The sequence below is a fragment of the Salarias fasciatus genome, assembly GCF_902148845.1.
Source record: "Salarias fasciatus chromosome 7 unlocalized genomic scaffold, fSalaFa1.1 super_scaffold_4, whole genome shotgun sequence".
NCBI lineage: Eukaryota > Metazoa > Chordata > Actinopteri > Blenniiformes > Blenniidae > Salarias > Salarias fasciatus.
The window spans coordinates 19,753,168-19,778,108 of NW_021941229.1; the positions used below are offsets into that span (position 1 = coordinate 19,753,168).

At 44.5% G+C, this 24,941-nt stretch overlaps 1 protein-coding gene across 2 annotated transcripts in view; it reads right to left on the bottom strand.

Moving 5' to 3' along the window:
• Positions 1-1,644: 1,644 nt before the first annotated feature.
• ap3b1a (adaptor related protein complex 3 subunit beta 1a) overlaps positions 1,645-24,941 on the bottom strand; it is a 51,086-nt gene continuing 27,789 nt past the window's right edge. For both annotated transcript variants that reach the window (XM_030084950.1, XM_030084949.1), the window contains exons 21-27: positions 23,553-23,598; positions 23,308-23,414; positions 15,307-15,535; positions 13,380-13,464; positions 12,723-12,820; positions 11,049-11,181; positions 1,645-3,087 (exon numbers count right to left, since the gene is read on the bottom strand). In XM_030084950.1, coding sequence (XP_029940810.1) covers positions 2,934-3,087; positions 11,049-11,181; positions 12,723-12,820; positions 13,380-13,464; positions 15,307-15,535; positions 23,308-23,414; positions 23,553-23,598 — 852 coding nt within the window. In that variant the 3' untranslated portion in view covers positions 1,645-2,933. The remainder of the gene's footprint in view (positions 3,088-11,048; positions 11,182-12,722; positions 12,821-13,379; positions 13,465-15,306; positions 15,536-23,307; positions 23,415-23,552; positions 23,599-24,941) is intronic.

Consider the following 24,941-nt stretch of genomic DNA (forward strand, 5'->3'; position numbering starts at 1 on the left):
ACACACACGTGTCCATCACTCCGACTTGGGTTCACTTTCAGTAAACTAATAAAATCTTCAAAGGTTCGCATCAGGAGGACTTTTCGTTCAGTCGGAAGCGAGGCGAATCGCCACAACGGGACGTTTGTGTCAGCAAGAGACGCCAGAGTCCGGAAACTCCTGGAACGATGGTGACAGATTACAACGAGAAATTAGTAGCTACGTTAACATTAAAGACGTCTTTTTCTTTAGAAAGCAGTTGAATCCATGTAGCATTGTCATTATCTGAAGCTACAGTGAAAAGCAGATTTGTTACCATTTCTCTAAGCTCCTGTTCACTGGAGGAAGAGCGTGCCATTACACTGATCGAACGAATGAAAAAACTTCTCATCTAAGCTCATCTCTGCTGATTGTCTCACTGCCATCAGTTCGTAAATCTGCTTCTCTCAAGAAACATCAGGTTTTAGAGCATCTTCCCTCCGCTCACTAACTTCAAATCAGACATTTCTAACAGATCGATGTGTCTCCGCAACGCTACAATCACTACTATCTGGATAAGTAACTAAAACAAAGTTATGCACGACAAGAAGCATGTGGATGTTTAAAGTCACATTTCCTCTTTTTGCTAAGAGACTTGAAAACATTTTATTTTTGTCTCACATCGATTACATTGTCTTAAATGTGTCATTGCTTTTTAAATTGCCTTGTTGTCTATAAAAGCAGCAGATGCTTCACATTTTCATCTTCTCCTGTCAGATCAGGGGAAATGAAATGTGCGCTGCTGGTTTTTTTTTTTTTTTTTTTTATCCCCCTCACAGAAATTGCAGAGTGGTGTACTGAAGGACTGTGACTGTTGCACAGAATGAGTAAATCCACCTTTTATTTATTTATTTATTTTTTTAAAGGTGCTAATAGTGTGAAAACGTGGCTCAGGTTTGTGTCGAAAGCCTCGACACGGTGTAAAATCTCATAAAACGTTCAACACGCCGGCAGCCTCACCGCTGTCTGTGTTCTCTCTCTGTGAAGTAACATGTAAAGTGTGCAGATATGTTTGAAAATGCTCTTTGTGGCTGTGCGGGTCTGTGTGACGTTGAGAAAAGTGTGTGTGTGTGTGTGTGTTTGGCAGGCCTGACACAGCTCATGCCTGTGTGTGTGTAATGGGAACAGCTGGCTGAGGGAATGAGTACAGAGGGAGAGGTGATGGATGCGAGTGGAGCTCCTGTGACAGATGAGCTAACAGGTGTTCACCGCGGCCCTCAGAGAGACGCTATTTATGAGCCGGAAAAGACAGCCAGACGCAGAGCAGAGCGCGCCGCGCCGGCCTCCTCCCCGCTCAAAACGCATCACGTACATCTGCACAACTTTTACCCAACAGTGAGCACCGTGGCAATGGGGCTGCGTCCGCTCAGCGCCGGAGTCTGAACAGAGCATGTGGATTTCTGGCTAATCCACACCACAGACGACTGCAATATTCAATATTTACTGCACAACAATTTCCTGCATCACAAAGCAAACGCAAGTAACCCGACATCGCATGTTTGTAGAGAACAGGGAGAACATGCAAACTCCACAAAGGAAGTCAGATCTGAGCATTTTGAGACTTGACACTGAAGCGCCGTCATCAGCGGCAACACGAGAGGACGAAAAAGAAGCGGTATTATTAAAGTCACATTTTATTATTCAGGAGTAGCAGTACAGATAAAAACATCTTGTTCATTTAATTCTGATGTGTGATTGGATTCCTGGATGTTGTTAACCTCACACCGAAGGCACTTTGACAGATGTGGTTTGGCTGAAATGTGAAATTAACCAGTTGGAAATAGTGCGGAGGAGTTCTACTTTCTCATTTTCCCCTCATCAAGACTACAGGGGACACGCACGCCGTACCAGGATACATGCTTTACAGACCGCTTGAAGGCTGAATAGTCACAGGAGAGGTACAAACCAAATTTCCAAAAATAAAAGTTGGAACTATGTGCAAAATCTTTAATAAAATGTGGCGCAATCAACTGTAATTCTCATAAGGCTACATTGTTCGAACAGGGGCGTAGATCACAGGGCAAACGCTAAAAGCAAAATCCTTTTACCATCTCATGAAACTCATTTCGTAAAAGCCGGGACAGAACCGCATGTGGAGCTCAGAAAGGAGGACTGGCAGCGGGTCAGTAACATGTCGAGTGTACAAAGAGCAGGCAAAAACCTTTAGAAAAAAATAAACAATTGTTGCAACAAGAACAATTATATATAAAAAATTTTTCTTAAAGATACACAATGAGTCTGAGGAGACGTCATTTCAGCACGTCTCTTCTGTTGGACTACATGTTGGCTTTTCTACAAAAAAAAAAAAAATCATCTAACAAAAGTTTAAACGTTACATATTTTGCCTGAAATGCAAAAAAAAAAAAAAAAAAATAATTCAAAGACGACTTTTCTAAATTGCACAAAATTTAATACAAAATACAAAGCGGCAAACATCCCGGTTCTTTTGAGATGTTAAGGTCAAAATAAGTCAGTAAGGTCAGTGAAATGGTAAAATGTCCTCATGTGATCAGAATATAGACTTATGAGAACAATTCAAGATTCCATCATGTTTTATTGACACTTTCCACACAGTTCCAACCTCTTTGGGCGCAAAACTGAACAGCCAGGTGGTCAAAGACCGAAGTGTCACGTTCACCTCTGGCTGCAAACAGGAAACTGAAACACGAGTGTGTGATGCTTTCAGAGTCTGAATGGAGATTTCAACTTCAGTCAAGAGATGCACAAAGTTACTCCTGTGTTTCTGGACAAGCTTGTTTCACTGTATTCTCCGTTAAAGCTCCCCTCCTTGAACTTTTAGACTCTTAAAATAAAAACCAGACAGATGTACCAGAATCACAGGAATAAAAATGCATTAAATCTTCATTTCGGCGTCGCCCTTTATGTTCGACTACAGGAAGTTGGGACGGGTCGCTCTAGGGCTGAGCGAGGGCTTGCTTGAGGTCTCGGAGCAGCATGGACGCCATGACGCTCTTCTCCGTGTTGATGGTGAGCAGCGCCGTGGGCGACTCCCTCAGCTCCAGGGACACCAGGACCAGAGCGCCGCTGCTGACCGTCCGCCCGGCGAACCTGCAGGGGGGGGGAAGAGGAGGAGAGCGCTGCGGTCACCACAACACATCGGTCTGGGTCGGGACGCTTCTGAGTGACAGTTTGCATGTTTCTCCCTTTACTGCAGTGGAAGAAATGATGAAAAAATGCGAAAAGAGATCCGGTATATCACAGAGGCATTTTGTGGAAATGTATGAGAAAATGAATATTTGGGAAGAAACATGTTGAGCTAGCGACAAACACGTCCAGCCTACCTGCTGTAAGGACAACGTGTTCGTGAAGATAAGCAGACTAAAACACATGACACATCGTATTAGGTCTACAGGTCAGCAGAAAAGTTAGGAGATAGGAGATAAATGATAGGAGATAAAGAAAAACTCAGATTGTGGGGAAAAAAATGAAGCCAAATTGTCAAAATCAAAGTCAACATGTTGGTGAATAACATGAAGATGAAACAGATGAAGGTGAAGAATAAAGACGACTTACAGCAATAACATCAACACAGAGTCAAATCTTAAGAAAAAACACTGGCGTCAAAAATAAAGTTTAAATTCCACGATATGAAGCAGTAAAAAAGTCAAAAACAAGGATGAAGCTGAAATAAGATGTGATGTTGGGAGTAAAAGTCAAACAGGAGAAAACTGTCTAAATGTTTGGAATAAAAACAAAAACTGAGAAGACATTAAATGTTAAACTCTTCATTAGAATTAACAGAAGTCGGAGGACGAACCGGGGGCCGAGTTTCACTTTGAACTGGAGACTGTAGATAATCTCAACTGTCAAGACAAAAAATACTTCCTTCTGAGTTTTTTTTCCCCTCCTATTCATTGGCACCAATATATCTAAAGAAATTACATAGCAATGAATCACACAGGACTGCTTTAGTAAGTTTCCATTAAACTGGAGCCGTTCTCCAGACACACAGAAGCCTGAACGCAGAGTCGTCTTCAAAGCGCGGCGGCAGAGACGTTTGTCCGGGAGCCATAAATCCCGAGGTTGGAAAATTCTCCAACACCTCGCTCCGTGTAATTACCCTAAATTAGGGACGGAGACAAAGAAGGAAAACGATGTGACAGGAAATATAGAGAGCAGATCAACAGCCAGTCCATTGTCCCGGCCGACTAAAGAGGCAGTGAGGGGGGGGGCCACGTCCCCTGAGCCCGTCAAACTCAACTCAGCCTTGTTTTTATGGACTCTCTGTCTGAGAGTGTGTGGGAGCCCTGGGACTGGGGGGGCCGCCCCGTCCCACCAGCTCCCTCTGGGCCGGCGGGGGGATTCCCAGTCCCCCCGTTTCTTTGGAAACCGTCCCTGCAGACCGGGGGCAAATCTGGGCGCACATGGTCCCCATTGAGAGCGCTAACAAGAGGCAGACAGGGGCTGTGACCCAGCGTGACCCTCTTTGAGGGCGACAGAGCCGAGCCGATCCGGGGCCCCCCCCCCCGCCCACAATCCTCCTCCTCCTCCTCCTCCTCTGGCACATCTCCCCGCCATCTGCCTCCATTTAGCACTACACCTCCGCAACAAAGACCCCCCGCGGCAGCCCGCTTAGGCCTGACAAACAGCCCACAAGGAGCCCCACTCCGAGCCCGTGAAGGGCCCCCGCAGGACGGCCCCGCGGACCACCGGGTCCACCAATTAGCACGCGCGAGTTAAAGACGTGGAGCGAGCCGGGGAGGGGGGGGGGGGCGGCAGAGACGTGCGCGCACAATGGGAGCGGGCCCGCGGACCGCGGCGCGTCTGGGTGCGTCTCTGGGGAGCGGCTAAATTACCATCAACAGAGGAGAGGGAGTTTATCAGCGAGCTCTCAGCGCCGGGCAGAGAGTCCTCCTCACGCTTAATTAAAATATTAGCCACTTCAGCAGGAAGCCGGCCATTCGCCAGAGAATGGATTTCGATCAAACATCCCCACCTCTCTGCTCTTTACTTCCTTCAATAATTCAGGGTTTGTGTATTATTCCAAATTAACAGCTGGGAGCTTTTTTTCCCCCCCTTTCAGTTTGGAGTTAATCTGAATTATGTAAGATGCTTCTCTGCTCGCGATCAGTTCAGGACGGCGACTGCTGGTATTAATAAAACCATTTTAATGGAATTTATCAGTCATGTGATTTGTGTAAAGATAGAAACAACAGAGCTCTGTGGAATGTGTGAGTTTTTTTTTAACTTCTTTATCTTTTTTCCAAAAATAATCAAAAGAAAATTGTGCCTGGTAGACTATTTATTGAAAATTAAGCAAGGTATATAAGAAAAGGCTTCTTCTCTTTTAAAATCTTTAACTACTGTGTATATTAATTCACAGCAGCTGTTGGAGTCAATCTTTTTCACAAATTTCACTTAATTCTCTGCTTGCCATGCTTGTGCTGTGGTTCCTCTGGAGAAAACAGAAAAGACTTTGAAAGCGTCTGAGGGTAAACAGACGCGGCTGTGACGTTTGCTCTAAGGTACAACTTTTCCGCAGTCGAGCTAATCACACTCACAGATGTATCGCTGCGGTTCTTCTACCGGCTGAGATCTCAGCAGGAGAACAGATCATGTAGAATCAAGCCAAACGGCAGCGGAGATCACTTCTTCAAACAGAACGCCTTCAGAGATCAGCTGCGAAGGCTCCGGACGTCTTCAGCTTTTTGCTCCAGCTGGACTTCAGATGAATTGATCTGATCAGCGCCGAGGTTCAGGTTCAAACTCCTACAAACGAACCTCCAACAGTTTAATAAGATCAGGGTTCTGTTCAGAAGAAGCAGGTGAGCAGATCGGACCATGATGCACCTGAGGAGACGACGGTGATTTATTTTCCTGAACAGAGACGTCATTACTTTTTTGCTAGTTTTTTTTTTAAGTAATGACTTTTAGTGCTGCTCCCTTTTAATTTAATTATATTCTTCCAGAAGTTGCCACAGAAAGTCATTTTAACTTGGACCACATGGCTAATTCTTAGTTTTTCAAACTCCACATTCAAGGAAAACAATATCTAACAGTAACGACTGAAAATACAAGATTAAAAAGCAGAATGTGAATTAAGATAAAATCTTACTTGTGGATAATATTTAATTGCACAAATACCTCAACAATATATATACCTCTCTGCTGTACTACAATCAGATAAAATTGAATTAAACGAAAGCAGAAGCGTAGTGGAAAAAAGTTTCATTTTGTGAATGAAGTGAAACAAATACAATAAAAACTAACTGGAGTGGATTTGCAAAGAAAAAAAATTGTGTCACTTACCAATCAGAATAAAAAACTGAATTCAGAAAAGAAAAACTTTCTCCACTTTGGAGTTGAAGTTGCAGAAATGTAATAAAATTATATACAATGAAACTAAAGAAAATTACATTAAACCACTTGTGGAGAATATCGTTCAGCATAAACAAGTCGGTAATTATACAGATGAAGTCGACTTGATGAAAACAGGATCTCTCAATACTACTGAAGCCATAAAAATGAAAACATTCCATTTACACATGAACTGAGAGAAAATATAACCTAAATACACACATGTGAAGGAGAAACTTTGTGTCGTTTAAGTGATATAAAAAGCTCTTACTACAAACTTTCACATTAAAGAGCTGCAAAAAGAACCATTAGGGGAGACAAGAGAAATCCAAGCAGCTCCTCGTGTTTTAAGGTGATATTAAAGCGGAGTAAACACACGTGGTCCTGCTCCCCGTCAGCAGCCTGAGGTGTCTATGAGATCCCTGCGGCTTTGCTAATGGATTTAGGATATAAATCTATCATTTACTCAGCCAGTTAACACCACCCTGAGGCTGCTTTCATTTCGTCTCAGGAGACTCCGCTGTGGGGCTTTTTTGTTCACGTGTGGTAATAAAAAAAAAAGAAAGAAAAGAAACAAGAGCGTGTTGCAATTTCGTTGATTTCCAGGCGTGTTTGCCTCGGATTGTTTTTCATGCAGGAGCAAAAGGGAAAGAAAAACCCAAACAACAACACATCAACATCACATCTGGACCCAGATCACCGCATTTTTAAAGGACTAGAAGGGGAAGATTAAGGTCAAGCAGGCCTTAAACGGGTCATTGGTATTCTCCCGCACTCTCCTCACACTGGGGCTAAACACTGGATTAATTGCAGTGTATGGAAAGAAAAGCAAAGCATAACCCCTGGACTTAGAGCAGGTGGATTGGCATCGATCGGCAGGGCTGCGGCTAAGCATCACTCTCCAATTACCCGTGATTCTCCTCAGTGCGGCGAGCCTGCGTGTGCCATCTGCCTCCCCTCCGCCCTGCCACTGCAAACACAAAGTGGGCTTCACCTTTACATTCACCCTCACGCTGGGAGGACGCGGGCCGGGCTTAACCCGCGGCCCGCCCGCATCTCAGACCCCAACAGCCGGGCATGTTTCAAGCTCTGGAGGAAAAAAAAAAGGAAAAAAAAAAAAAGATATAAACATGACTAAACTGCATGTTTTCAGCCAGACTCTCAAACTTATGCGAAAAAAAAAAAGAAAAAGAAAAGAGGTGGAGTTTGCAGTGGCCACAGCTGGACGCTTGTTCCAGGCTGGTTCCCGGCCAGGTGGACAAGTGGAGGAGTGTCCTTCAACTGAGTGGTCAGCGAGGCCAGACCGCCGAGCCCAGCAGCAGCGGGCGGGCTCGGACCAGGCAGATGGCCAAAACTATTAGCCTCCATTAGAAGGCGGGAGCCCTCCACGCAATCTCCAGAGCCGGGCCATACGGACAATCAGACGGACATCCACCGCTCCAGAGGACAGACGGACCACAAAGACGAGGAGACCAAATGCTAAACGTGAAGATGAAGCCGCTACGTTGAGTCTTCTTTATCATCAGTTGGTTAATTAGTGATACACTAAAAGGGACGAGGCTGAATAGAAGAGAATTCACTGCTTAAAGCGGCGTGATTTAATTATATCAGAGTGTAAAGTAAAGAGAAAGCGTAGCTTGTAAATCAACGGTTTGGGTTTTTTTTTTTTTTCTTCTTCTTCTTCTTAAATTAGGCTCTAACCAGAGGGATTGGCAATGCATGCAAAATTCGATCAAATTTGCTTTCAAACGGACTGAAAAATAGAGCACATTTATTCTATTCCGCCTGTTTAGACATAAACAAGAACAGCGTTTTCTACATTTGCTTTCCTGCTTGATTTATTGCCATCCTCCTTTCCAGCAATCAATTTCTGTGTTTCAGTGGCATCCACCCCCCCCCACCCCCCCATCTCCCCCCCTTCCTCCTCCACCCGGCCTCCACTGCCTGTTTGGAGAAAAGCAGTGCTGCACCCTGCTGGTCGACACAGGCACTGCATCACGTTCAGAGGCGAGCTGTTGCTTTGTTACACACAAACCCCTGCTGACTTCCAGCACCGCCATCTCCAATGCAAAAAAAAAAGAAAGTATCTGAGGTCAGTTTAAAGCAGGTGAAACGTGTTTCATGAACTGCATCGTTCTCCGGCTTCATATTGAAATCCTCTTCATTATTTCTGCGTTAAACTGGAACTCTGGCTCCTCCGAAGGGCGGATTTCTGTGTGATCTGGCCCGGATCAGAGAGGCCTTTCTCTGGGGAGATCAGAGGAGAAACAGAGGGGGGGGGGTGGCTGGGTGGGGGCAGACTCTATGGAGGTCAAGTCACACATCACATTTAATGCGGAGTGACCTCTACAATAAGCTCTCAGTGGGTGTATCCGATCTGATCGATCACTTCTTGCTCGTGCGCGCGTGCGTGCGTGTGTGTGGCTGCGTGCTGGAGCACCACTGAATGAGTAACTGTCCCATCACTGGCACAAAATATTTCTGTTTTCCTAAATCAAGCAAAAACACAAATATCTCGGAGCTTCTCAAATAGAACAAACATTGTTTATTTTGTATTTTAATGTTTTTTTTTTTTTTTTTTTTTTTTAGCAGCTCGTAATTTTGAAGTTTGTTATTTTCGAAAGTATCTGTACGGATATGTCACAGACTAATCAGGTAGTGGCTACACACCAAATATTTCATGATTATGAATTACAAATCTTCTAAACTGGCACCAAAACAGGTATTTATAAATACTGTAGTCGGATTCTGTCGCTTCTACATTTCGACAAGCACAAGTGAAACTTATCTGGAATTAAAATCTTCTCGCCTGATCATCCTGCAGCTGTAGACTGGAACAGACGACGGCCAGTCATGAGATCAAGAGGACATAAAGAAACACACATATCAGCAACAAGCTGTATATATTTGACAAGTTAGCATTCCGTGGCTAAAGTGTTCTCTTGCTGCTCACACAGGTAGAAGCAGGGAACAAAAACAGAGCTAAAACAAACTGCTGTTGAGACCAGTGATGAAGAAGTGGAGAGAAAGGGACACGTATGCACCTCTTTCACCATCACGTAAAGTCCATGGCATTATTTCCGTGTTTTATTACCCTCTTGTGTAGTTATTGCTCTTTACATCTGTAGTGCAGAAGTTAACTGGACTCAGAACCAACATGATATGATGGATATGTTGAGATCAGTTGACTGATTAAATGTTTCGGCTCCGGATTTGCTAGTTGAAAAGGTGGTCGAGACAAAAGATGGAGCCAAAAATTAAAGCACAAATTGTAATGACTCAGAATTGTTTTTGCTCTCGTCATCTGGAGGACAGATCAGTCAATTAGGAATACTAAACAAATTCATGAGTGTTTATCAGAATTATAGGAGTAAAGGCTAATAAACAAGAAAATTATCAGATATTTTATGAGACTGTTGAAGCAACAGGCCACTAAAAACACTTTAAACACGCACCTATCCTTGTATATGCCTTAATATAAAATATTAAAAACCACATCAGAGGCAGCCAGACTTGATTCTTTTCATCAACTCCTTAAAGACGAGTTCTCACACCAGCCTGAGGGTCTGAGGAGACGTGGATGTGGGACTCTGCCAGTGAGGAGCTCCATCATCTCCACAGAGCTGGTCGTCGTGACGACGGGGAGAAGACGGCGTCTTCATTACCGCGGGACTACAGGGCAACGCCGGGACACTGTCTTCCTCTGAAGTCGTCACAGAGGCAGGGGAGAGATTGATAGCGCGGAGCCATTCGAGCTATTGGTTATTCTGAATGAAGTATGGGCTGATCGGGCGCCGGCCTCTCCCACCGCCGACCATTGATTTCCACTCACTCCCTCACTTTTCGGTGACCTTGTGCGAAACGTCTCCCTCAGAGTTCTCCGCCGTCCCTTATTTATCCGCGCCGTCTGCGACATTTTCGCCTCAATCCCACCTTAAATCCATAAAGAAATTATGGCAGATCACCTGGAGATGAGGGAGGGGGGGGGGGGGGGGGGGGGGGGCGGCGGCGGCGGCGAGGCGACCAGAAGGATGAAAGGGAGGAGGACGAGAGGGACAGAGTGAAACACAAAGAGGAAGTGAAAGAGAGACAGCAGAGCGGAGGGAGAGACAGATGGGGTGCAGAGATGAATTAAAAGAGAGACAGAGCAGGAAACAGAGGGAGAGAGGGAGGTGTAATTATCTATCAGGTGTTCGGGTGTGCGTGACAGAGGAGGAAGCTCATTAGCACACATTGTGTACACCAATTACACAGCCAGGCTTCTCAGGGCATTCCCCTGGCATGTCTGCACGGAGCTGCCGGGGGGACACGCACACACACTTTCACTCCCTGACACACACACGCGCACACACACCAAAGTCCATGTGCAAAATATAACAGGCACCGAGGAACATTTCAACTTTACCACAGACAGAAACAACTCTGCTTTTTAACTCAGATGTGACTCCCACAAGAGTCAAACTGAGTTTGGTTTGTTTTTATATGATTTTATATAAGATGCTCTGTAATCGTCCGCATTATAGAGCATCTTCCTCTCACTAAACCCGAGAATCGCTCATCAGAAATGACGCACACTGCGCTGACAACTCAGCTGTTGTCGTTGATCAACTAAACAAACTGTGGATGTCACATTAACACGTGAATAAAGCCATTGGCTCTTAACACCGTGTGTGTGTGTGTGTGTGTGTGTGTGTGTGTGAGCTGTATTTTACCTGCTGACGTTGGACTGGCTGGATGAAACCACCCCGACGTTGGCCACAGACAGGACCTGCTTGTTGATGTTCTGGCTGGAGGCGCTGGTCGCGGTGACGGTGGCGGACGTCTCATTCATACCCAGCAGCTTTCCTGAGAAAACGCCAAAAATGTCGGGCAAAACGTCGGACGAATCAAAACGAATTTACACCTAACATTTCGAGTTCAAATACAATTCAACGGTTATATACATTGAAAATTAAATTGGCGGCGCGCTCATTGTCACACTTTTCTACAAAGAAACTGGATAATTACGCCTCCTTCCATAACCTGTCGAGTGAATTCAGCTCGAGAATGCGAAAACTGTCAACACTGATTTGAATGTTGAAAAAAACCAAGATTTACATTAAATCAAAAACATATGAAATGTTCTGCACGAGAAAAAAGATTTTGCTGTCAAAATGTTCATCATCAGTTGAAAACTTCAGGTAAATTTTAATCAGTGCTGTCAAGCAGCGACTCTCGAGCTGAACCTAAAGCGAACCTTAACTCTTTCCACCAGGAACCTGTTACATCAAAAGAGGAAGAAACTTCACTCAAACGCTACTCAAGAAGAAAAACTTTGTTCTCTAAATTGCGTGGTTGCATCTGTTGTGTTTGAGTGCCGGATGTATTCGGTAGGGGTGAAACACAGAGGCGGCATTTAAAAGGCGCCATCTTCATCGTGGTGACAGTGTCTGATTTCTCCACAGTCCCTCATAAGTTTCTTGGATACGTTGAACTCTTTCAGATACTTAATTTACATTTTGTGCTTTGTGCTGTGTTGCGGCTTACTTTAGGCAAGAGTGGGACTTTTCACTGCTCTTTAAGTAAAACTACATGAAAAAAAACAATTGTCTGATGCTAATTTAGGAAACTCAATTTATAATCTAAAGCATATCTGACTAAAAGTCAAATGAGATTACAGTCTTAAGACTTCATTGACATCTTTACATTTTAGTCTGATGTAATAGTAAATTGTGCACACTTCAAAATGTGAAGATGAAACATTTTAACCCATAATTTGCATTTTCTTATTACATCGCTTCTCCTTTGGGGGGGACACAATCAGTGGAATCTTTAGGAATACATCAGACACTATCTTTTTTTTTTTTAGAATAATCTTTATTGCCTGTGGATCTCAGCAGCCTTTCACAAGCACAGAAAAAAAAAAAAAAATTTCATTATTACTCGTTGGTATGAAAGAAACTGCCGGATGCGCAAGATTATTGGTATGATGATCCATTTCCAGATCCATGTGATACTGATGGCACTTAACCAAGAGAAGGCTTTGTTTACATGAGAACAACAGAAAAGTCAATACTTTGATGCCAATAGTACTATTAAACCCACAGAAACTCTGAAGACTGTTATGATGTTTTCTTAAATAGCTGTGTACATTACAGCAAAAGGAGTAATGTGTATATTATTACATGACAGACTCTTATTCCTTTAATGTGTATTTAACAGCACACTGGATGTACTGTAATGAATTGTTTGCAATATTTGTCCTTTTAAAGACATTATTTATGAAAATATTTCATAAATGTTGGTTCCAATGTCATTTCAATATGCAGAGTAACTCTGTTACATACATATGAGCTGAACGTCTGCAGCAACAACTCTCCTTGTAATTCGCCAACATTTGGCCTCACCTTGCTCCTTGCAGAAGTCCTGCTCAGTCATGGAGCTGGGCATCAACAGCTCCCCGACGGCGGGCTGAATGGACACGTTGAACCGGTCCTCCTTGGTGCTGAGGAGCCAAAAACAAGGTTTGAAGCTTTATTAACATTTATTTGCAACACAAAAGCAAGAAAATAAACAAACGAACCTCAATTTCTCCTGGTTTTTAATTTGAATTCCTCCTAACTGAAGGGTGTTGAGTAGAGTGTGTGTTTGTACGTTTTGTTTTTTTGCGTATGAAACGTTTCTCGTTTGACTGCATGCAGGCCACGCTCTGTGAATGGCATTTTGGGCCGGATTGATTCCCCCATCTCAAACAGATTTTCTGATAAGGTTATCGATCGGCTGAGTCGCGGTGCCAATGGCATTCAGCGGGCTGATTTGGGCCGGGGCTGATTACTGGAGGAATAATTGTTATCCCAGTGAACGGGGATCAATTGCGGCTGATGTCTCACCTGGGAGCGCCGGCACAGAGCGGAGAGGAAGAAGGAAATTAACAGAGAACAGAGGAGAAAGGAGAAGTAAGAAAAACAGGCGTGTAAAGGATATGTGATGAGCGGCTGCGGAGAGACGTGCAGCCGGAGGCCCGAGAGGAGACAAACGCCTGAGCGGCGTCGGGGTTTTCTTACCATAGCTGGAAGTTGGCGGCTTGTGTGGAGTCGCTGAAGTCAATGCCCATGGATACCGTCACCGAGGCCTCTGGCTGCAACCGATCTGAGAGGGGTAGAGAGGGGAAGAGGAAGAGTGAGTGACAAGGGCAGTCTGCAGCGTGGGGAAGGATGGAGCACCGGGAGGAGGAGGAGGAGGAGGAAGGCTGGGTGGAGGTGAGGCGGTGGTGGAGGGTGCAGCAGCAGAGTGGAACAGACAGGCATCCACACCACTTGTGTTTTCTACTTCACAAAGCAAGGCCACCGTGTGTGAGAAATCTATCCTTCAATCTCATCTCCCACACCTACAGCCGGGGCGGGGGGGGGGGGGCAACATGTGAAGGACTAGCATATTTCCAAAACACGGGGCTTGTCAAAGAGAGCGTCAGCATCAAGAGAGATGAGGTGTGGGAGACAGACGCAGCGGGGCGAGCTGCAAGAGAGCTAAGCTAAGCCAAAAAACGCTGAAGTGAGAGTGTCTGGACAGCTGAACGGGTTGAGGAGGAGGAGGATGAAGAGGAGGAGGGGGAGGAGGGGGAGGAGGAGGAGGAGGGGGAGGTTAACAAGGAGAAGAGCGCAGACAGACAGAAACATCCTCCTGGCCTCTCTGGATGTGCGGAGCAGAGCCGCTTCGCTGTGTAACTGTTTCTACAGACAGGAGTGGAGAGCAGAGACTCCAGAGGAAACCCTCAGAAAACACAGCCGTCATGGACACACACACACACAGCCTCACACACAGCCTCACACACAGCCTCACACACAGCCTCACACACCTTTCCCCTTCACACAATTCACTACAGGCCAGATGGGATCAATTTTGGGACATTTATGTTTGGCAAATTTTTTCTTTACTGTAAAAATGCTTCTTTGTAATGAATCAAAGAACAGTTGGAAAGCCTGTTTCACTCCCACTTACGTAAGAAACGGGTATTGGTGGGATTATCAAAGCAGAATATGCTGTTTGGCATATTGGGACAGTTTTGATCTCATTTATGAAGTGTGATCTCTGAACGTCTGAGCCACTGAGGGCATAAAAGTAGACGTAATTCATTAATTTCCACTATTACATGATAAATTTAACCGCTGCCAAGCAGCATGAGGTCGCCTCTGCCAGAGCCACGGGCTATATTCCATTTTAAATTCATACCCTGGAAAGTATTGTCTCTAAACTAGCACACACAAACATAAAAAACAAACAGCAGTACATAAAGCTTTGTCTGTATTCATCCTCTGCAACTTATCCAAACTCACTGCAGCTGCCGGCTCACAGTAGCCAGGCCCAATCGATCCAAATTACTCACTGTTTGGCTGCTTGAGTTCCTTCAATGCCCAATCAATCCGCTGCAATTGACAGTTTTAACATGCTCCACTGCACACTATACCTCTGCGTGTGTGTGTGTGTGTGTGTGTGTGTGTGTGTGTGCGCAGACACACATGAAACCGAAAGCGTTAAGGGAGCACTATTCCCTGTCTTATATTATTCCGCCGTCATACAGCAGTGTGTGGAGAAATATGGAGATTGTGTATGTTTGTTCGTCCTGATCGATAATAATGAACTGGGATTAGCTGGAGTAATATTGGCTGTTTTCTGGATGGGGGGGGGGGGATTGCTGCTGGGCTATTTGCAGGGTCTGATAGCAAACGGGCTTAAAGGTTTTTAGATAGCATGATGATCGCTTAATATCTGTCAGAGAAAACAATCATAGCTGCAGAAATTTGGTTGTGGAAAAACTAGATGTGACCTCAAGGATTCAACATCACTGAAAGACAGCAGATAGAAGGACGGTTTTAAAAGCTTTTTGGCTGGTTTTATAGCGTTTTATCCTCTCCTTCCTACCTATAACGCATGTAAAACACACAAATTAGAAGCAGAAGAAGTGAGCTAACGGAAGAACGCCGCCCGACTCACCGATAGTGTTAAAGCAGTGGATGTTCAGGCTTGCCGGGGTTCGGTCCCCAATGTGGATCTCCTCCAGGCAGTGGTCCGAGTTGTTGGTCAGTGAGAGCTGCACCGAGACCATGCTGGGCTGGTACAGACACGGCTGCCTGGGGAAGTGGTACTTGGCCGAGAGACCTTTTCCAGTCATGTGGTGGAGCAACTCGTAGCTCTTCACGGGGCCGAAGGACTGCGTGCTGACCTGAAGGGACGGAAGAGAAGAGATGAGGATCGACAAACACGAGGTGCAAATGGTCCAGGGAGTCCGGGGTGTACCCTGCTTCTGGACATGAACAAAAAAATAGTTTAAAAAGTCGCAGACCATGAATTTCTATCATCAAGCATCATTAAATGTTTCAGACTACGAAGTATTTCAATTCCCCGTTCTGTAAAATAACAAAACACATTGCATATAACGGAATATAGAAACATTTTTTATTGTTAGCATGACTATTTTCATCATGTAACAATTTTTATTTGCATAATATTTTTTAAAAAAGACATCAAACCTAAAATTGGAAACAAGAAATTAAGTCAAATAAAAGCGATCCTGTTTCATTTTATGAGACTGGAAAAAAAAAAGGTTACACTGAAGTGACAAACTGCAGGACCAGACTGATTCCTGCCAGATCTGTCAACCAGAGAGCAAACAAAGAAAAATGAAAAGGCTGAAGAAAGAAAGAAAGAAAAAAAATCAACCTAAAGCCCGACCCGCCACATTCAGAACACCATCCGAATCCCAAACGCTGTCTGCATCAACACAATATCCAGGGATGCTTTGTACATTACAGTGCAAATGCATCCACACAAGAGGCCAAATTAATACAAGAATCTCCGGTCTTCCCATCACCTGCATTCATGCAATTTATGGCGGCCAATCGGCAGCCCGCCCGCGCCACTTCTTAGTGAAGTGGGACCAAGTGATGGCTTGAAAAATCCCCCGCCCCGGCGCTCCCTTCATTAACTCTGTGGGGTAAAGAGGAGCGCATTTAAGAAATGTTCTCAATCAGCCCGGTTAGATGGAGATGGGCTGAATGCTCAGGCAAACCAGGGCTGAATAAAAACAACCCCTAATGAATAGAAACACAAGTGCCTGCACGGCCCCAAACCTGCCATTCGCCGGCAGTTTAAAAGGAGCTTTTACCTTTTTAGAAGCAGGAAATTGCATTACCTTTGAGAGACCAAGAAACAGAAAAAACTGGGAGGCTGCAGTCTACTTTTTTTTATTTATTTATTTTTTTTAGCCTTAAAAATTATGGTGTTGTTGCTCGTTGATGAGCGTTGCTCACACTTGGCGGCGTTGACATTATCGCTTGATGCTGGTAAACGGGAGCTCTCATTACACAGAGATGAGGTGAGTCGGCCCACACGGCGTAAAACACACAGTGGAGATAATTCCATCATGTGCATCAGCCTCGAACGCACCTCGACTTTATTCATGTCAGTAACAAAAGTGTTAGAAGTCTGACAAGTTTCCGTAGTTTGTTCAGTCTCGGAAGGTCCTTCGGTTTTGAGTGACAGCACTAATTGGCTCCAAGCACGAGGACAGATCCAGCCTGTTCACACCTTCTAAAACAATTAGCACTTGAACGCAACAAACACCAAGCTGGAGCGAAGACGCTGGTTCATCTCGAAGTGTCAACACACACACACACACACAAAAAAAAAAAGGGAAAAAATAAACTTATTTACCACCAGAAAGTGACCAAAAAAAAAGATAGAACTTTTAAAGAAGTCACAAGAATAACAAAAGCAGTGATATCTAACATCATGAAGCGTTTTATAAAGAATAAAATTTAAAAAAAAGCAAGTGGTGGTAGAAAAATACTTCCAGTAACAGACTGTGAGCTAATTAATCTAATTGAGTATGACTGAGAATATGATGTGGAGAAGCACAGTGGAGACGCGGAGCGGCGGCGGCAGGGCTCGCCGTGTTGAGGGGTGTCAGTGTACATTGTTTTACTGGAGCTCGACGTACTGCCAGCGTGTTCGGACCGGGGTGAGAAATGTAAACGGCGTCCTCGGGGCGTGTCGTGTGGTGAGGCGGAGGATGAAGAATCGCTCCGACACTGGAAGAGGAAGCCACACATGACAGTTTGGAATCACTTCTGAAGAGATCGGCAGGAACAAAATACAATAAACAAACTTCAGCATTAAAATAAGAGAACAGCGTGTTTGAGAGGTTTGTTATTTAACTGGGGTCAGTGGGGAACAGCACAGATTTGCATGGTTCGGTTGTCAAAGTCAGTCAGTCAGTCTTTTTTTTTTTTTTTGAAGTGTATATTATGGGCAAGAGAAAGAGCACTGCCACTTGGTGGTACCAATGCCACAGCAGAAAATATATTAATATCCAATACTTCAACAAGTATTGATTCCAATTCATGTTTGCTACATCAATCCAACATTACATGAAGCATGCTTTCTTAATATCGTCCAATAACTAACAAATACTGAGAAGTCCAAAGTTTTCTGTTAGTTTTACTGGAAGAAAAAAAACACTTATCCTAAACATGTATGTCTTTAAAGCAATTTAACATTGACATTAACATATTTTATTACACTTTGCACAGTCATCCGCATTAGAGCCTGGATTTGGACCTAATCTTGGATCTTCAGGTGCATTTTTTATACCTCTGAACCCAGAGCAGACCAGGAAATCTGATTTTCTTTTTAGACACTATGTGTGGGAGTGGGCGTGTCTGCCAGTGTTTGGCTTCAGTGGGATGTTTTGGCAAATCAGAAAATTCAGGGGTCAGTCTAAAGGTGTTGTCTTAGAACAAAAGTAGGGAAGTTCTGATTTTAAAGAATTCATTAAAAAATTTTTGAGCCAGCAAAAAATATCTCCTTTACCTGGAATGAAAACACCTCGCCAAAACCAAATCAAGAAACGACCACAGTTTATTTTATTTGGTCTTCAACAGCGAAAATATGCTTGAACCCGTTTGAGTATTCCATCAACTGTAGCGCCATAAAATTTTAAGCCCCCTATCAGATGGAGAATAAACCCTCCGTCTCGCCGTCCTCCTGACAGGCGAGCAGAGTCCCTCGTGCCCACGCCGCCCGAGCGCCTGCGAGGGAGGTCAAACAAACATTTGTTGCCGCGCCGTAACGCCGCCGTGCCCTCGCGGGCGCCCGTCACGCCGCCGCCGGCGCGCGGAAATTTATCGGGCCACTTTTGGACGTGTCAGAGCAGTCCGTGTCGATAAAGCCCGCCGTAATGTTCGCCACCCCATCACGGCGGAGATTTACCTTCCTGACAGACACATCCTGCTTCAAGGTCCCGTCTTGTCACCTCGCCCCGAGCTGAGCCGAGCCGAGCCGAGCCGGCGTGCGGCGACAGGACGAGGCTTCAAACTGCTTATTATCACCAATTTGACACGGTGGACAGTTAAAGCCTGACACTGGCGTCCACAACGCGCCCCCTTCACACGCTGCTGTCCTGCTACACAGTGCAAGCCCATAACACCTCAAGTGTAAATAAGAGAAGAAGAGGGATGTAACCTTGACTCCTGAGTCACTCTACCTCTCTCTCTCTCTCTCTCTTTTTTTTTTTTTAAATTCTCTTTGGGCTTGGCTTGCAGTCTCCACCCTGGACAGGAAGGAGGGAGGTGACAATGAGCGAGGAAGTTGATTGAGAGGCTCTATTATGCATCAACTTAAAGGAAGCTCCTGTGATGGATGACACAGACACCCCGAGTCACCTTCAGCAGCCCCGGACGCCGCGTTCCCAGCATCCTCTCTGGCAAATGACCTGAAAATCCCGCTGACATATTCAAAAAAGGGGGGCCGGGCAGCCTCTCATGGCGTGCATAAGACGGCCAATTTCGGAAGAAAGAGGAGCGAGCTGTGTACAGAGATGTATTGAAAATCCATTTCTGTATTTCAGACGCCGTCTCTGCTTCATTAATGCTCTACGAGAGTTGTGAGCATTAAGGTAAGGGACATGTGTTTGACTTTAGAGGCCTAATTGTTCCCTTCAGTCAGGAGATGACAATTAATTGAGGGGCGTCACAAAGACCTTGACGGCAAATTGAATTAAATAAATGTTACTACAGCCACCTAAAACTACTTTAATGTAACAAGAAGTCTCTCCGGCGCACAAGAGACAGAGGTTAGTTAATTTATGCCAATTTGTCAGTAAATTAGGTATTCGGAAATGATTAATAGTGAAATTTTTCATTATGCAAAATTAGCAATAATGGAGGACTGTTATTCGGTAACACTGGTGTCCTTCATCTAGTTTTCCAAGTGTTGCTAACAAACTGACACTTTCACTGCACTTGGTACAAATACAGCTGCAACTAACATGCACTCATCACCACCAAATTACAGTTCAGATTCACAAACTTCAGGTGATTTACTGTATTTTCTCCTCTCATCAAATCAAACAAGACGTATTAAACTGCTGGTTTTTGCATTGATCATGGTAACGAAAAAACTGACGCACACACACAGATGTACTGAGCTGGCAAAATGAAAGCAAAACAAATTCATGAGATTCAGCTATTTATGTATGTTAATTCTAATTCACTTTCAGGCTCTAAACTTTAGGCGGATCGATGTCAAAACAATGAATTTTGCTGTGTTCCAAAGACACCTGTACTAAAACAAATTCTTTTTCGAAGGAACAGAGCTGTAATGCCAGCCGTTTTATTGGTAAAACACACCATATTTATGGTCAAAAATAAGTTGCATAAAAACCATAGAGTCAAAATGCACTCATAATTACGTTCAAGGACTTCAAAATTACGGCTGACACCCTGATTCGGTTTTCGACAGTAATCAAAAAAGAGGAAACAAAGGTTTTCAGGAAAAGATAAAACACAAAGTGCAGGAAAATACCAACAGGCTTCATGTGATAAAGATATGAAGTTACGAAAAGTAGTTAATGAGATGGAAAATGATGCCATGGCTGCATTAAACCACTCTCAAAGTCCGCACCGGCCTCTCAGGCCGCCGCTCTCGCCGGCGATTTCCGTGCGGGCGTTCATTCCTATTTAAGAGGCAATCTCTGCAGTTTGAGTGGCAGCAGGAGGTTTGGAGGGCAGGGGCCGCTATATTCGTGGCGCTGCAGGTCCTCCTGCTGATTCATAATTAGACGTGAACCCAGAGAGGCCGCTGCGGGGGGGGAGGTCAGAGGGGTGAGGAGGGAGGCGTGGGGGGAGGAGGGGCGGCGCTGGCGCCCGCCTGATGGACACCAAATGAACAAATTATGATGGCCCCCTCTGGGCGTGATGGGGTCAAACGCCCTGCGCCCCGCCGCTGACAGTTCAATTTCCCTCCAACGGAGCCCCATTCGCCGGCTGCTAATTATGAATGAAAAGTTATCAGCCCGAGCCACCCCGCCGCACACACGGACAGCGGTCGGAAGAGGTTTGGGGTGGGCTGCCGGGGGGGGGGGGGGGGGGGGGGGGGGGGGGGGGATTTAAGAGGCATTTGTGAGAGATCCTAATGTCAAAATGTTATTAGAGAGAGCGGGAGCATGCAGAAGCTGGGGAGAGGAGGAGGAGACAGAAGAGGAGGTGGGTCAAAGACAGTGACCAGGGTTAATCTAAATGCCTTTGATAACCATGCAGTAATTCTCTAAAAAGGCCCGAGCGCTCAGCTGAGACAGACTCGCTGCCTCTGTGGGCAGATTGCTGAGAAATAGAAATGACACTGAGGCCAGTGTACTGGTATGTGTGTGTCTGCGGGTGTGTGTGTGTGTGGAGGAGCTCCGGCGTGCATGCGCGGGGAGGGGCGGTGCGAATAAAGGTGAGGTTATTTACCCTTGTCTATGAATCCCGTTGCCCATCATGTATTTATGCATAGAATTGACTCTAAATCAGATGTTGATGTGCAAAAAGTTCCCTGTTCTAATCTGCATTTCTATTCTCTATTACTCCCTGGCCTTCACCTGAGGAGGAGAAATTGACTAACAAGACTTGTGCTGCATAAACGCTGGCCTGAGAGCCGCTGTCAATCATACTGAGTGACAGGCGGCCGGCACTGCCGGGCGGACGCAGAATATTAAGACTAACTCGCCACGAAGGTAAGTGCAGCGGAGGAGCTGGGACGGCGCAGAGGCCCGTCTAGACTGGAAACATGCAACTGCTCAGGAGGAAAAGTTTTAAAAAAAACCCGACAAATTACATTTCCAACCAACTTATGGGTTTTAGCATTAAGCTTTTTTACCCTTAAACTTTTACAAAAAATCAAAGTTTCGCTGATGTCGCCTTCACTTACTGCCTACATTTTAGTAAAAAATACCTAATTAACTCCATATTTACTCATCAGAACACTACTAATAGGTATTTTAAGATCAGAATAGCTGATGATATGATGCTTTATGTCTTTGTTTTTATTTCTACGTACATATTCTGATATTTCGATGATGAAAACAGTCTTTTTTTTACCACAATATTGACAGACCACCTGCAGTAATGTCAGCAAGACGTGTTTTCAGCTCAGTAGAAAAACTCTGCTCGGGGGGGGGGGGGGGGGGGGGGGTAATTTCACGATGATTTCATAAACACCTCATCGCAACAAATTACACTAAAAATCATGTGAATATTGATTATGCGCAGCAGCAGAGGATGATTATGTAACAAAGCATTGACAACCAGGAGCAGCGGGTGTTGAGATAACACTCACAGCTGATACACAGAAGCCGAGCTTTATATTCTGAGGTCAAATAGCAGGAATTATACAGTTACAACATGATAATGTTCAAAAGCTTTTATTCCACCCCTGAAACTTTCAAATTTGTTTGTATGTGTGTATTTTCGTGTGGTAACAAAGTGTGGAATATTATATGTCTATACATATATATATATATATATATATATATATATATATATATATATATATATATATATATATATATTTATATACCGTATAAAGTATATAAGACTTGTTTGAGGTAAAACAGATATTGAGCTGAAAATTGCAAGTCAGTGGATATCTCAACAGAAAACTTTTAAAATGTGCAAAAAAATAAAGGCAAATTCTGAAAATGCTTAATAAATATATCATCAATCAGGCCCTTGATTAAAAATGTGTTCGCTGTTTTGGGAAAACAAGCAATTTGAGAAGAAAACCGAGCAAAACGATGCACTTTCGTGACATTTATGTTATTAAAACACTCAAGTAATAAAATAATTGCTATATTGGAGCTAATTTTAAGTAATTTACCCGCAGCACCACAATTAATCCCATGTATCTAATTAATTAATCCAACTGAAATGTACACTTCAAACAGCTGAATGGATACTGAACATATTCACACACAGAGCTCATGTTATGATTAAATATCTAAACTCCCTCCGGATTTAAAATCCTCCGACAGCAGAGGGACCCGGCTTCAAATAGACACAGCAACAGCAAAAAAAAGAAGAAGAAGAAGAAGAAGAAGAAAAAAAAAGAAAGGACTGGACATATTCCCGCCTCCCTGGGGGAGAAAAGACAAGATACAAAATACACAAGACGAGCGGAGCCGCTCGCAAACTGAGGAGAGAAAGGAGCCGTCACACGAGGAAAGGTCAACCATCAGATATACACAACATGGAGACACGAGGGACGCAACATCTGACAGAGAGAGATGGAAGGTGACAGGAGGAGAGAGAGAGAGAGAGAGAGTGAGCAGCGTGGTGGGTGGACTTATAGATGAGACACAGAAATAGAGTTCAAGGGTGTGGAAGAGCAAAAAGACAGACTATAAGAGATACAGGAAACAGGCAGAGCTGCTCCGCCGTCCTGACTGGCTATAAATATAAGAAGGCAGGAAAGGTCAATAGTTGGCGTCTGGAGCTGAAATGTTCCACAAGGGAGAGCGGCTCATTCCACCAGCTCTCATACGCTGCTCCGCCGTGGCGTCGGTGTCAGGCACAAAAGGAACAATCGACTTTTAACAACGCATGGAGATGGGGGGAAATGTCAGCCCGTGCGGCTCTAATGCTGAGACATGAACGCAGGGAGGAGGGCGGGGGCGCTCACCTGCACGGCGGCGGAGGAGACGTTGGACAGGGAGAGGCCCTCCAGGTCGGACAGCAGGCTCGGGGACAAGGCCACGGACTGGGCCGGGTTCGTCGGCGCAGGAGAAACTGGTGGAAATGACGGAGAGAGACTTTTTATTAAGCTCAAATGTTTTTCACATCACGCAGATATGAACAACAGGAAATGAAAGAGCGCACCGTTTGTTTCATATTAGAAACATTCAAGAGGGAGAAAAAAAAACTCACAATCATCAAGATCCAAGAGAGAAACCTCCTTTGACTTCACAGCCACCTAAAAAACAGAAAAAACGGCAACTCTGAGCATGAGGTGTAAAAGATCAACACATATGGAGGAAAAACCAGGGATTAATACGACAATTGGTTTTTCTGACAAGATCTCAGACATATTTTAAAGCCGACTGTAAGAGATTATCGTCTTCCAACACCCTCTTTCTCCTGTATCCTCCCCCCTCACTGAAAGGGTTTATCTCTTCTCCGAGAGCTTCTTTTCATTTTCTGAAGAAAACTTTCAGAGCTTGTTTGAAGTTTTTATTGGGCTGAATGTGACTTTGCTCACAGACCAACATTTCATTACGCAGCGACAAAATGTGCAATTTTGGACAAGCTTCACCAACAAAATGAATACTTGTGAAAATCCATAGCTGATCCGTCTCATCTAGAAAACAGAAATTAATTCAGTATTGTGGGAGAACGGCTATACGCTAAGCTAAGCATCACTCAGCCTTCTGGTTTCACTGAAAATAATTCACTTTATGGCTAAATAATTAGCATTTAACACCTCTATAAGAGAGACAATAAACCAGTCTTAGAATATTGACTACAAAGCATTTAGTGCAATGACAAAAACAAGTGAATAAATACTTTTATAAGAGCTTTCATTCTCAAAAGCAGGAAAAAAAAAACCCCGTCAGCATTTGCAGGTGACACGTGGGGAGCTTTCAGTCGTCGGTCATGCTCGGCTTTGAGCCACAGCCACCTCTGTACGACTGGCTTGTCAGGTGTTGACTGCTGGGAATTACGACACAGGCTTTGCAACTCGCTGCACAAGAAGCGCCAATAAAAACCCATTTAAACAAACTAATGCCTTTATCACCCTTTCTCCGTACTCTGATCGCTTCACATAAAGAACCATAAAAATTCCCCTCTGCATACTCCAGGGTGATCAAACGCGGGACGAGAGGCAGAGAGACGCAGACACGGGGAAAAGAAACACAAGAGGACATCGGCAGCGAGAGAGAGAGAGAAAACAAACCATAAAGTTCGAGGCGTATCTTATCAGATTGTCTCTGATTGATGCTTGGTGGCAGTAATAGAGACGGAAACCTTGTTACTAAAGGGAGGAAGAGGTGTGTGGAAAGAGAGGGGAGGGCGGGAATGAAACAAAGATGCATAATTCATAGGCCGAGCCCAAATAACAAAGTGTATGAAATGAGAATTTCATAGTGCAGAAAACCAACAGGAGGCTGGGAGATAATGTGATGAGCAGAACTGGTAAGAAAAAGATTGGGAGGGCAGAACAGGGTGCAAATGAAAGACTTGGGGGGGGGGGGGGGGGGAAATGGAGACACCACAAAGCCAAATCACATCCCAGAATCTAATTTGTGACTTTGAAGG